The 13,520-nt window shown below is 45.6% G+C and overlaps 1 protein-coding gene across 10 annotated transcripts in view; it reads right to left on the reverse strand.

Moving 5' to 3' along the window:
* The window catches only part of PHACTR1 (phosphatase and actin regulator 1), a 594,117-nt gene that overhangs the window by 87,735 nt on the left and 492,862 nt on the right, over nucleotides 1-13,520 (reverse strand). For all 10 annotated transcript variants that reach the window (XM_057554724.1, XM_057554725.1, XM_028164473.2 and 7 more), the window contains 2 exons: nucleotides 7,033-7,283; nucleotides 5,096-5,252 (listed from right to left, as the gene is read on the reverse strand). In XM_057554724.1, coding sequence (XP_057410707.1) covers nucleotides 5,096-5,252; nucleotides 7,033-7,283 — 408 coding nt within the window. The remainder of the gene's footprint in view (nucleotides 1-5,095; nucleotides 5,253-7,032; nucleotides 7,284-13,520) is intronic.

Here is a 13,520-nt window from a genome sequence, read left to right on the forward strand (position 1 = left end):
TGAAGCTGAAGAGTGGTGACCCCTTTTGATAAAGGATGGACTTTCCATCTCACCCCAGTTTCCAGCACTCCCTGTTAACAATCTTAGAACTGCCCGCTTCCCTTATGTTCAATACCTGCCTGGCCCCAGGTGTGCATCTGAGTTTGTGGCTCCTTTTCTAGGTAGACCCACTTTATGCTTCCCCAAATGGTATGGGTTGAATTGTATCTCCCCAAAATACAAATGTCGAAGTCCTAACCCCCAGCATCTCAGAGTGTGAACTTATTTGGAGATAGGGTCTTTACAGAGGTCATCAAGTTAAAACAAGGGGATGAGGGTTGGACCTTAATCTAAGATGACTAGTGTCCTTATAAAAAGGGGAAATTTGGACACAGAGACACACATGCCAGGAGAAGATGAAGGCAGAGACCAGGAAGGCCAAAGACTGTCAGTGAACCACCAGAAGCCAGGGGAGGGGCCTGGAACAGATTCTCCCTCACAGCCCTTAGAAGGAACCAACCCTGCCGACACCTTGATTTCAGACTTCCAGGCTCCAGAACTGTGAGACCATAAATTTTTGTTGTGTAAGCCACTCAGTTTGTGGTACTTTGTTATGGTAGCCCTAGAAAACGAATACTCCCAGTAACTGAAATTAAGTCAGCATCTCCTTTGATTGTTGGCAAGAATCATAGGTGAGTGGCCTGAATCACCAGCTATGTCTGGTCTAGGAAAAGGACACCACAAGGAGAAACATCCTTTCCAAAACCCAGCAAGGTTTCCAAAGTTTCCCCGTAGGGATGCTTCCCATTTTAAGACGGGGCTATGCTTGCTCCAGCTCAGAGGGACGCTGAAAACATCGTGGTCAACCATGATTGCAAAAAAGGTGATGACAACCTGCTGTATAAAAAATAAAATAATAGAAATAAATTTTAAAAAAAGAAAAAAGAAAAGATGATGACAGTTCACCCCTGAGTGGGACACGGATATTTTAAGGGTGAAGAGATATTTTAGGGGAACAAGTATGTCACGGAGGCAGATTGCCCGAATCCTTATTTATTCCTGAGCTTAATTTAGATTATATACTCCTACGTATACTGCAAGGCACCTCCCATTTTATTGTCCTTCCCAGGCTTTCTCTCCCCCTGTCTGATCCAAACCTCACAGAAGGTATTGGAGGGAACTGAGGGAGGGGACCTCAGTTGGAGAAGAGGCTTAAGCGCACTGGCTGTGGAGTAACCAAGAACAGATCACGTTTCAGGGTCTTAGCTCCTTTTTAAAAAAATAAGTAGTCTTAGTGACTTACAGGATGATTCACTTTCTAAAGGATGTTTCAGAAGCAAAGGAACAACTCCTTTAGGCATCAGACTTCTATTTAGTCCCTCAAAACCCCATTCCCAATGGTCTTGAGTGCCATCCTTTAGTTGGGGGGGTCATTTCTTCAACCAATCAATGCCCCAAGCTGGAAAGTGGCTTAGGGCCATATCAACTGTCCCCTGGCTGATCAAGAGGTCACTATGAACACTGAGAAGTATGGCTCCATGTCTAATTTTTTAAATAATGATTTTTTTGGGGGGGGGAGGAGGGGGTAGTAAGATGTATTTCAAATAAATAACATGGAGTCATGTGGGTTGAATATTAATCTTAGGGGAGTAAAAAGCTTGGTAAATGAAGGGAGCTGAAAGTGGATTGGATAGCTAAGATCACACAGGCTGACCACCTCCTAGGGTTCAGGTTGAAGGGCCCAGAGAAGAGACTCAGAGAGAAAGCAGCAGCGTCTTGCACTTGGGGGCTTTGGAGGGGTGAGGGATGGCCCTGAGGTCTCTACATTTCCACTGACTGGAGGTCCTTGGAGAGGAAAGGACCTGCTCACGCAGCCCTGAGAAGGGACCCTCAGACCTGTGGGCTCGAAGCTTCTTGAGAACTCCATCAATTTAATTTTTTAAGCATGTATCCCCACACATGCCATTTCTTTATTTATAAGTTATATACAAGTATTGATACTACTGCATTGATATATATATATATGTGTATTATAACACAGACACAATCGATTTAAAAAGAATGACATAAAATACATTTAAGTCGAAGTTCTACTATTTCATCCCTCGGACACCCCAGCGGATGGACGTGTTGACCCCTTGGTTCTCTGCAACCGGCCTGAGTCTGTATACATAAGGAGAAGAGAAAAGCACACCCAGCTGACAACATTCACGTCTCAAGGGCAGCCCTCACTTCTCAAATGACAGTTGGTTGAAACAGTTATTTACTATCAAAGCATCCAGATGACTTGATGACCGAGGTTTAGGAGAGTCTGCCCAATAGCATCAATGAGAAAACATTTTTGGAAGAACAATATTTTTGCATTCTTAGGTAGAAACTATCCCTTAATACTTGATATCATTTTACTTGATGTTTCTGCTTCCTTCCCCCAATTTGGGATTATTCTTGGAGCGCTACATTATTCTTTTATGCTATTAAAACTGTCAGACGAAAATTATGTTTTCTATCTTGCTCACTCCATGAGGACCGCAGACTTGGCCGTAGGCTTTTCAAAGAGCTTGAGATTTCCAGTACATCTTACTACCTCAAATAGCCAAAGAAAGCCGCAGCCTTGTAGCTTCAGAAATGCAAACTCTACAACAGATTCCTACATACTTTTAGTTACTTTTGATGATAATGAAGTTCACAGTTTGCACAAAGTGATCAGATGATCTAATCCCCAGATTAGGAAATGTAGACCCAGAGTGAGCAAACATCTGCTTAGGAAACCCTCAGAACCAGAGCTGGAAGCCAAGGCTCTGGGCCTCAGATTAGTTCTCTCTCTACCATGGGCACCTTCTGGTTCTCAGATTTCTCCTTCATTCTGCCCTGGCTTCAGGATAAATGAGTGGCTGGAAGCACCAAGCTGGGTTCTCATTCAAAAGAGAATAGTCCTTAAAATTCCTTTCTAAAGAAGACCTTGAGATGTGGATTAGGCCGCCCCACCAGACTTGCTGAACTCTGTACAACTTTGCTGACCTGCTCAGCACTCCTGATGTCCTTTCCTTTAGGCCCAGTTCCTGTAATCTGGCTGAGATGCCAAGGGTTACACCAGAAGGAAATAAACTCCCTAGTTGAAAGAGTGAACAAAGAAGAAATGGAATCAGAGCTCAACACCTGGAATATTCCCAAGGCTGTCCTCTCTACCTCCATCTTTCTCTCCCTGGTCAGTGTGTCTTCTTCTACTGACCAGGGTGAATGAGGGTTGGGAATAGACATCACTATGGTGAACGTCCAGTGGATTTTATGAATCCTGAGCAGTATTTAAGTGCTGTCAGAAGAGGAAAGGTTGGGAAAGGGATAATTTCCAAGGATAAATCTTCAAATGCAGAGAACTTCTGGCAGGGCATGGGTGGCCTATGTCTCTTCCCACCTCTGGGTTGTGTCACTGCCATAGCCACGGGCTCATAGTGGTGGGATGTGGGTATGGATTCAGGCGTGAGAAGCTGGGCTGTGTCTTTTTAGGAGCGTGTTCTGGGACAATGGCCTTTTTCACTCTGTCAGTTTCCTCCCGGTGGATGACGCTCTGTGGTGGACAAGCAGAGTGGCCAGCTGCACACATCTGCTTTCCGTGTCTCCCACCTTTGTCTCTCTCTCCACAGAAGATGCCACCTTGGGCAGCTAGATGTGTTGGCATCTCACATGCATCTGCAGAGAAGTTTTCAATTTTCCCCACAATCCTGGGGCTCTGCTTATACTGTCACAAAGCTGGGAAAGTGGAAGTGAGGGAAAGAACTAGAATAAAGGATACCCATGCTCCTCTGTCCTAGTCAAAGGATAATGGAAATGAACTTTTGGGAAGAGGGGCTAAGGTCAAGGATCTGCTCCTTCTCTTATTTCTAGTTCCCCAATGGAGAGTCCTATTTGTATCAGGTGTAAAATTGAACAAGCTGGTTCAGGAAGCAGCCTAGAACTATATCCACCCAACCCACTGAACCCCAGAGAGAGGATGTGGCTATATGCAGTGTAGGAAAGGAGACTTGGGGAGCCAGTATCGTTGCCTCCAAGTACCCGAAAGCATGCATGTTAAGAGGGGTGAGGTAGCTGCAGAAAGAAAAGAATATGACCAATGGGTGGGAGATGCATGGACAGAGATGTCACTTCAACAGAAGGAAGGGTGTTTAACAGTCAGGCTCTCCCACCATGGGACAGGCTCCCTAGAGGAATTTAGAGAGACTGTTTTAAGTGCTTTCCTTATATTGTTTAATTCTTACGACTCCCCATCTTATAAAGGCAGAAAACACAGGGGAAGAGAATAAGGAGGAAACCCTGGGAGACCTCTACACACTGCATCCAAACAATGAGCATGGTACCTGGGCCAAAGTGAGGGCTCACCTGGTGACTATTATTACAGAGGCAGCATCATATATGGTCAAGAGGGAGCTCTCCACAGCCATTCTGTCTGATATTACGCAGGTAACTAAAGTTCTCTCTGGTGTTCTCATCTGTGAAATGGGCATAGAAATGTCCACTTCATAGGGAAGCTCAAAGATTAAATGAATGAACACATAAAACGTTTAGAAGAATGCCTGGCTAATAAGTGTGTCACAGATGTTAGCTAACACCGTATAAAGATGCACTAGGTTATAAATACACACATAAGTGTTTAACATGTTAATATAACATACTGCTTTGCCTGTGTCTGTAATACCCACCATAGGGGCACTCACTCAAGAAGAGTCCCAGCTCAGTAAGGAGGCATCTTTACCCACCACTGATGTCTTCTAGTTGCACAGTCTAGCAGAAAAGTCCATTTATTCGATTGCTTTGTGCTTAAGCAAACCACAGTGCCTAGGTGTGTAGGTCCTCAATTCTACTGGATGATGGGGATTGTTCTACAGGTGGTTATTCTCCCTGGAAATCTTCCTCTCAGCTTGAACCTTTAGTCAAGTGAAATTTCTAAGATTCTGATGAGTGAAAAAGAGGGGACCATAAAAGCAACCCTGCAGAAGAAATGCAATATTTTCCATGGATTTTTTTCTGCAGGGAGCTCTTCAGAGACACTCAAAACAGATTTGAGGATGGAGGCTGAATTCTTCCACGGAAATCCACGGAGCCAGTGGCTGCGCTGTCCTACCTGGTGAGCTTGGTGCCGATCTGCTGCCTCAGCTCCAACCGCTCCTCATCCGTCTGCCTCGGAAGGATGTTCTTTTCTTCCAGCTCTCGCTTGGAGGGCCTGTTGCTGAGTTTGATGGCTAAGGAGTCCTGCCTGCACACCTTCATGGCCAGGGAGCCTGCAGGAAGGGAGACATGAGGTAATAAGGCTGCCACCAACCTGCTCGGGCTCCTCCCAGTGACAGCCGTGGACCACAAGGTGGGAGGCGGGGGGACAGATACAAGAGCCCAACACTTGAGTGCGGTCAAGACCTCGGTCAAAGGAGGAAAGTTACAGTATGTGACTTTCATACAGTTCCTGCAATCAGCATGTCCTTTCTGCCTCGTGGTATGCTGGGCATGTGTGGGGCACATGGAGAGCCTGTGATTGGATCTCTGCTCCCCAGGAACTCCCCGCCCCCCCACGCCATGTGGGCAACATCACAAAGGAGGGAGGAACAGACTGAGGAGCGCAAAATAGAATGCAAAGGGCGGAGGAGGGACGGAGGAGGAGCGGCCGGCACGTGCAGGATAAGTGAGGCCAACGGGCAGCAGGCCGGTGGGCATCTGTGTGTGTGGACGCTCAGAGGTGATGGATAGGCGGGGGAATCACAGGAGACAAAAGGGATCAGCTACGGTGGGGCCGGAGGGTACGGAGGCAAGTAAAGTTGGGCAAAGTGGGGTCCGTGTGGGGTGGGAGAGGCAGCAAGCTCATCGAAACAGGCGATATTCTGGGTCTGCTTTTCTCTTTAGCATAAGAGGTTCTGAGCACCTAGAGCAGGGCTTCCTCACAGCTGGAATAAATCCATGATTCTCAATCAGGAGTGATTTCTGCCCCCACCAGGGACATGTGGCAAAGTCTAGAGACAGTTTTGGTTGTCAAACTGGAGTTTGCTGGGCAGGGTGCTCCCGGCACCCAGCGGGCAGAGGCCAGGGGTGCTACCCAACATCCTACAATGCACAGGGCAGCCGCCATGACAAAGAATTCTCTGGCCCAAGACGTCACTTGTGCCAAGGCTGAGAAACCCTGGTATAAAGCGTTCCATTCTCCGGGCAGGAAACGGTGAGCAGAGGCTGGGCAACAGCTCCTTCCCTCATGGACCCTGTGGGCCTTCAGCTGCCCCTCCAGGGTTCTCCCCTCAACACCAGGACTATTTCCATCACTCAAGTTTAGCGAGCTATCTGAAGCCTGGTGAGGGTGAAGCAAGAGGAGGAGGCTGGGAAGTAGCAAGTTTGGGGGATTCCTTCGGATCTTACATAGTAAGTACTTATCTTCCTTCTTTTGCCACTGCTTTTAGAACGTGGGTTTCGGAATGAGACACAGGCAGCTTCAACTCTAAGCACTGCCACTTAGTAGACGTCAGTCTCTGGGCAAGTCCCTTACCTCTCCATTTTCTCCCCTTACCTGTAAAATGGGGCAGTAGTTTATGCCCCTGAGTGCTGTAAGATGTCGATGAGAATAAAACCTTAGCATATTGTCAGGCACACGGTCGGTAAAAGGTTGCTATGATAAGTTCACGCATTAAAAAGTTGATCACTGAAATTTAAATTCAGTGGTTGAGGTATGCTTAAAAATGAATTTGTTCCATATACAATGGTTATTATTTTTATATCTTTTGTAGACTGGAATTGAATTTTAAGGTGCCTCCCCTCCTCGCTTTTTTTTTTTTTTTAATTGATGGCATGTTGCATCCCGAGGGAAGCCATCAAAGAAAAAAAGAGACATCTAAAGAGGCAAGAGATGGTAGCACAATGTTGTAATTTTTAGAACTCTGAGGCCGTTCAGAGGACAGTTGCCCTTTCATCTTACTAATGAAGAAACAGTAACCGCGGACCTCAGATTAGAACCCACAGAGGGGGGCAGCTCTTCCCACCAGCCACGCCCCTCCCACCCTGAGCGAAGAGTTTGGATGCACCCACTCGTATACAACGAGGTGTCGTCATCTTCATCCTCCTCCTCCTCCTCCTCCTCTTCTCTCGCGTACAGGCAAGAAGAGTCTTCGTAATCTGCTTCACGAGGCACATTTTCTTTATCGTCATCACATTCAATCACAACAGTTGGCACTTGTCTTATTTCCGGAAGGCCCAGAGGTCCTGCTTTTGTGACACTGTCACCCGAGTGCAAACCAGAGCTGTGGTAAGAAGTAGAGCAGGGCACCCGCGGCTCAGAGCTGTTTAAACAGAAGGAGAAAAGAGCACATTTATTCTGGCTAACGTGTCATATGAAATGCATCGGAACCTTTTAAAAACTTAGCTGTCCCGTCCTAAGAGACAAAAGGTCTACTGGGCAATTCAAGTCTCATTTCTCACCTAACAGCTAACTGTTTTGGGGCAGCTGAGTTACCTGATGGTGGTAGCAGCACGGAATAGGAAATGAGAATTCTACTGCCCTGCGGATGGATGGTGGTGACGGTAGCACAGTAATGCGCATGTACGTGAATGCCACTGAACTGTACACTTTAGAATGGGGAAGATGGTGAATTTCATGTCCTGTGTATTTACCGCAATTTAAAAAATAAAAAATTTTTAAACTAAATTTAACTCTTTTTATTTCTGGTTAAGAGCAACAACCCCAATGGTCAAAGGAAGGTTCATCTGCAACCCACATGTCTTAAAGGAGTAAAAGGGTTAATTTGATGGTGAAGTGAGAGACCCAGGAAAGAAAGAGAATACATGAAGTTCCAGCTTTCAAAGCTTGTAACAGCATGACTGGTGGGGCGGATTGTTTGAAATGTCACGGATGGGATGCAGAGAAACAGAAGAGGTGGGACCACCAGGCTGGAGACCCATGCATGACATCAGGGTGGACATGCGCAAGGGCGACTCAGACCAAGCTGTCTCCCAAGGACCATGTCAGACCCTCAGCAGACACAGGTAACACCAGTCTGGTTTTCCAGCAGGTCAATGTTCCCAGCAGCAATGATGATCATATTTTTCGTTTTACCCCTTTAGTTGAGCCAACTCAGATAAAAAATATTTTTTAATTAAAAATGATTTGCTTCTTAATAAAAGCCACATGAGGTTCGTTGTAAGAAAATCAGGAAATGTGTATTATCAAAAATAAAGAAAATTAGTTATTTTCTTATTAGAGTCTATCCAAGGTTCCTAGAGCAATTTAGAATCCTTTTTATGAGCGGCTCTGAATGACAGTCCAGCAAGAATAATGGAGCCAGAAACACATAGTTAAATTTTATAATTCTTTTTCAGATTAACTTGAAGTGGAATTTATGTCTTTCATTTAAGGAATTTCTAAACATAGGAAACTGAATGCATTTTACCATCCAACAGTGTTTGATGTGTTAAGAAACGGAGTGTGAGGCTGTGCTATCTAGCAATAATTTTACGTTAGAACATCTTATCCAAAAGAAAACTCTTAAGGACACATGAATGCATGCTAGGTCTCCTTTAAAACTTTCCTTACACTTTATTTTTTTTTAAATGTGTCTAATTTCTAAATCTCAGCTTTTTATTTCTTTTTTAAAAATTATTTATTTATTTATTTATTTTGGCTGCTTTTGGGGCTTTGTTGCTGTGCACGGGCTTTCTCCAGTTGTGTCGAACGGGGGCTACTCTTCCTTGCGGTGCGCGGGCTTCTCACTGCGGTGGCTTCTCTTGTTGCGGAGCACGGGCTCTAGAGCACAGGCTCAGTAGTTGTGGTGCACGGGCTTAGCTGCTCTGCGGCATGTGGGATCTTCCTGGACCAGGGCTCGAACCCGTGTCCCCAGGACTGGCAGGCAGATTCTTAACCATTGCGCTACCAGGGAAGTCCCTCATTACACTTTAAATGATTGCTATGTCTAATTTAAATTCAATTCACTTTCTTCCTTCCATTGTTTCCAAAGGGCTGTTTTTCTCTTTGTATTTTTCTCATAACTCTTTAGTGACACAAATGGCAAATCTAGTTAACACATCATGAACTATGATGTTCAAGGAAATGAACTAAATCAACTTAAAAAAAAAAACTTCAACCACTGAATAAGATTAAATCACATATTTATAAAAATGCAGCATCTTAATTAGACATTAGCAGGCTAGGGGGCCCATTTCCCACCTAATTTAATATGAATGGCAGTGAGAACAAGAAGGCGGAGTACAGAATGGATGGTCCCACGTGACAAATGCAATAGCTGACTGAAAGGGGACCGACCACACTAAGGAGTCAGTGACCCACTGCACGAGGCGGCCCTTCCATCAGACAAGGACACCGTGCTCCAACCGTGCTTGCATTTCTACACTGGGTATTAAGGGAAGTTGGGGTGGAAGAAGCAAAACTGTAATTCCATGGCTCCTGTTTTGCTCCACCCCTGCTTTCTCCCCTCCCCCCCCATTTCTAGTTTAATTATTGGCTACAGTGAAGGCAGAGAGCTGGGGATATGACAAGAGCAAGAATGAAAAGAAGCCAATAGCTATTCATGTCTGGTGGGAAAAATCTTTTGAGGAAATAAAAGTAGGAAACTAGAAAGCACAAGAGTTCCTTAAGGTGGACAGCTCCAAACTGCCTCAAGAGGACAGAGAAAGGAGAAATACTATGCAAAGAAAGATAAGACACTCAGTTTCCCAAGTAGTCTATGATAAAGAGGAGACTGCGATTTCTCCTCTCTCAAAGATCTACCGGGAGGGGCTTCCCTGGTGGCGCAGTGATTAAGAATCCGCCTGCCAATGCAGGGGACACGGTTCAAGCCCTGGTCCGGGAGGATCCCACATGCCGCGGAGCAACGAAGCCCGTGCGCCACAACTACTGAGCCTGCGCTCTAGAGCCCACAAGCCACAACTACTGAAGCCCACGTGCTACAACTACTGAAGCCCGCGTGCCTAGAGCCTGTGCTCCGCAACAAGAGAAGCCACCGCAATGAGAAGCCTGCGCGCTGCAATGAAGAGTGGCCCTCACTCGCTGCAACTAGAGAAAGCCCGCGCGCAGCAACGAAGACCCAACACAGCCAAAAATAAATAAATAAAAATAAATAAATGTATTAAAAGAAATGATCTACAGGAAGTGTGAAACCCTGAGAAGAAGGGGCTTATAAGGCAGGTCCCTCAGCCCCTGGGGCAGGTCCTACATATAAGACTGCCAGCCTTGGAAAATAGGGACCAGTCATGGTGACCAGCGACTGCCTGGGCGGGGCATCACAGCGACAGCTGGAGACCTCGCCTGGCCGATCCGGCCAGTCTAGCACGTGACAGAATGTCCAGTTTCCCATAAGGACGAAGAAAGTGTTTTCCAGCAAGCTGGGTGAATCCACCAAAAGGGTCTTAACAAATATTCTATCGATAAATATATGCCAACTCTGTGTTAGGAAAATGCTGAGGAGGAAGACAAATACCAGATGATTCCACACATCTGGCAGCTCTGGAGGACCATAGGATAGCAAGCAAAGACACAAGGGGATAGAAGAGTTAGGTGGGAAGGAGGCCGGAAAGGTTCTGATGGGGCCTCGGTATGAGGAGTCAAGACACAGATCCAAGTCCAAGTTCCGTCACTTACTCTCTCATGACACTGGGCAGATTATTAACTTTTCTGAGCCTCAGTTTCCTTGGGCGAAATTGGGTAAATGGTATCTTTTTAGTAGGTCTGGTGCACGTGTGTCCCACTGGCATGGCCTCAAGGGAGCTCCTCACTTGTTATTTATAGAAAGGGCCCTTCAAGTGGTTTCCAAACATTCTCCGTTTCAGTCTATCCTCCAGACTGTCGTCAAAGCAACTTTCAGAAACTCAGATGTAGCCATCTCGTCTGTTAGAACCCTGAATGCCTGCCTCGGCTACAAAACCAGTGCTTCAAGAGTGATACACAGCGAAAATTCAAAAAACTCCACATTACGAGCTATATTATTCACAGCAAAGAACTAAATCAACTGAAATGTAGCCGCGTCTTACATCTGGCCTCCACCGCTGGTGGTGATGGGCAGGAAGGGGGACACCAGTCCAACAGTCTTAGTAACGCTGGTTTTCTAGAATGGAGTTGTCACTTAGAAGACCTGCTCTGAATAAAAGGTGTCACTGCTAGAGAAGAGGGAGAACCGTTAGCCTGGAAGCAGTAATTCAGACACAGCCTGACATGCAATGCCTTGCATAATCTGACCTGTATTATTCACCCAGCCTTGCAACCCCTCCGCACCTCTGTCCCCATACAACTCACCCTTCGTTCACATGCAACAATGCACTGCACGCTTTTGGCCTGGGATGTGCTCTCATCTCACCGTCACCTGGTTAATTTCTATTTATCTTTCAATACTTCTCTTGGGCAACACTTTGCCTAGGTTCTCAGGAGATTCCACAATTGTGAAAATTGGGAACTTCCATTCGCTTATTAGCTTCCTCTCCCCAACCAAGCAGCAGATGCGTCCAGGGGCAGGGACCTTGTCTTCTTCATGTCTGTAGCAGGTGCCTGACACCATGGCTGACACTAAGTGGACACTCAGTTATTGTTTATTGTTTTTGCTGAAAGAAAGATGGGCTGGAATCACTGACATCTAGGTGCATTTTAAGTGGTTGACAAGTCATACTCAAAGGGTATTAATGAAGAGATCATTCTTTAATTTTCAGGGAGTATTTTCAGTGTATTGCAGAGCTATAGGTGCCCCTGACTTGACTGGCACTTTTATTAATGGCTTAATAACAGAATCAAATATGTGGAAGAACTAAGGTAGAAAAGGAAAAAAGTAAACATTTACTGACTGTGTTGCCCACTGTTCTGGAGACTTCCACATCTCATTACATTGTTATAACAACCCTACAGGAGAGGTGTCATTATCCTCATTTTATTAAGCAGGAAATGGAGGCTGTGAGAGGGTAATTAATAGGCCCATGAGGGCGTAGGTAGTAAAGGAAGGAGCTGGAATTTGAACCCACTCTGTTTCAATATGCTGTATCCAAAAATTGAATTGTGATACTTGTAAGATTGTGTACTTTGGTTAAACCCAAACCCCACTAACTCTACACATGCAAGGTGGAGAACACATCACGCTTTGTCCACAACATGTGTACAAAACAGGTATCATGACTTTATAAATATTTTAAATCTTACTAACCAGGGTAAGTTATAGTGTCCTCTCCTGCCACAGTCAGGCCATACCTGGGGCACTGAGTTTAAAGGATGAATCTTAGACACTGGGTTTATAAAGGTCAGGATGGGAAAAGAACTGTTTACCTACTGTCATGGTGACTTTTGTACCAAAATGGCACTGTTGAGAAGTTGCAGCAGAGCCTCAAATATTCACTACCCAGTTTTTTACAGAAAAAGTTTTCTGACTCCTCATCCAAACCAATGGCTTCTAACCTGCATCATCCCACACTCCTTAGCTTTTTTGTGTGAGCCATATTTGATGTCCACTTATGCTATTATTTACTTCGTATTTTTAAGTCAACACTTAAAAAAACTCAAATACTGGGCTTCCTGGTGGCGCAGTGGTTGAGAATCTGCCTGCTAATGCAGGGGACACGGGTTCGAGCCCTGGTCTGGGAAGATCCCACATGCCGCGGAGCAACTAGGCCCGTGACCCACAACTACTGAGCCTGCGCGTCTGGAGCCTGTGCTTCGCAACAAGAGAGGCCGCGATAGTGAGAGGCCCACGCACCACGATGAAGAGTGGCCTCCACTTGCCACAACTAGAGAAAACCCTCGCACACAAACGAAGACCCAACCCAGCCAAAATAAAATAAATAAATAAACAAATGTGGGGTTAAAAAAAACAAAAAACAAAACTCAAATACTAATTTAGCCTCATCTTAAGCAATAATATCTTTGTAATCACTGGTTTTATGTTAAGTATGTGTTTACAACTTACGTTAAAATAAGTACGTGTCCATTAAAACTTTAAAAAAGCTCGTCTTAAACTCACTTTGGGTACCACCAATGACGTATATATCACATTCTGGTTAAATGTTGGCCTAGGCCAGAGTCTCTCAGCCTTGGCATGGCTGACATTTTGGACTGGACCCTTCTTTGTAGGGGTGGGGGGGGGATGTCTCGTGCATTGTAGGATGTTCAGCAGCAAACCTGGTCTCTACTCACTAGATGCTAGTGGCATCTCCTCCAGTGGTGACAACCCAAAATATCACCAGATATTGCCCAATGTCCTCTGGGGGGCAAAACTGCCCATTTGGGAACCACTGGCCTAGAGTATGCATGACAGCTTTGCCACCTGCTGCATCTTCAGAGTTGTACCACCTGAGTCTCTTCTCATGCAACTTGGGTATTAACTCTCAGGAATCTGCAGTATTTGCTGAAGGATGAACTGCCCAGATCTCATCTCCTAAGTTCCTGACCTGCTGTGTCTCAGGTTGGTGCTCTGGGGGTGGTACCGACGATCTGACACCATGACAGTTCCACTGAGCATGTCATCTGTGCCGCTGCTCTAGTCCCTGAGCAGCTACCCCATTAATGCAAGAGCTTCAAACCAACTCGAGGGAAG

This window comes from Balaenoptera acutorostrata, chromosome 10 (assembly GCF_949987535.1).
Source record: "Balaenoptera acutorostrata chromosome 10, mBalAcu1.1, whole genome shotgun sequence".
Lineage (NCBI taxonomy): Eukaryota > Metazoa > Chordata > Mammalia > Artiodactyla > Balaenopteridae > Balaenoptera > Balaenoptera acutorostrata.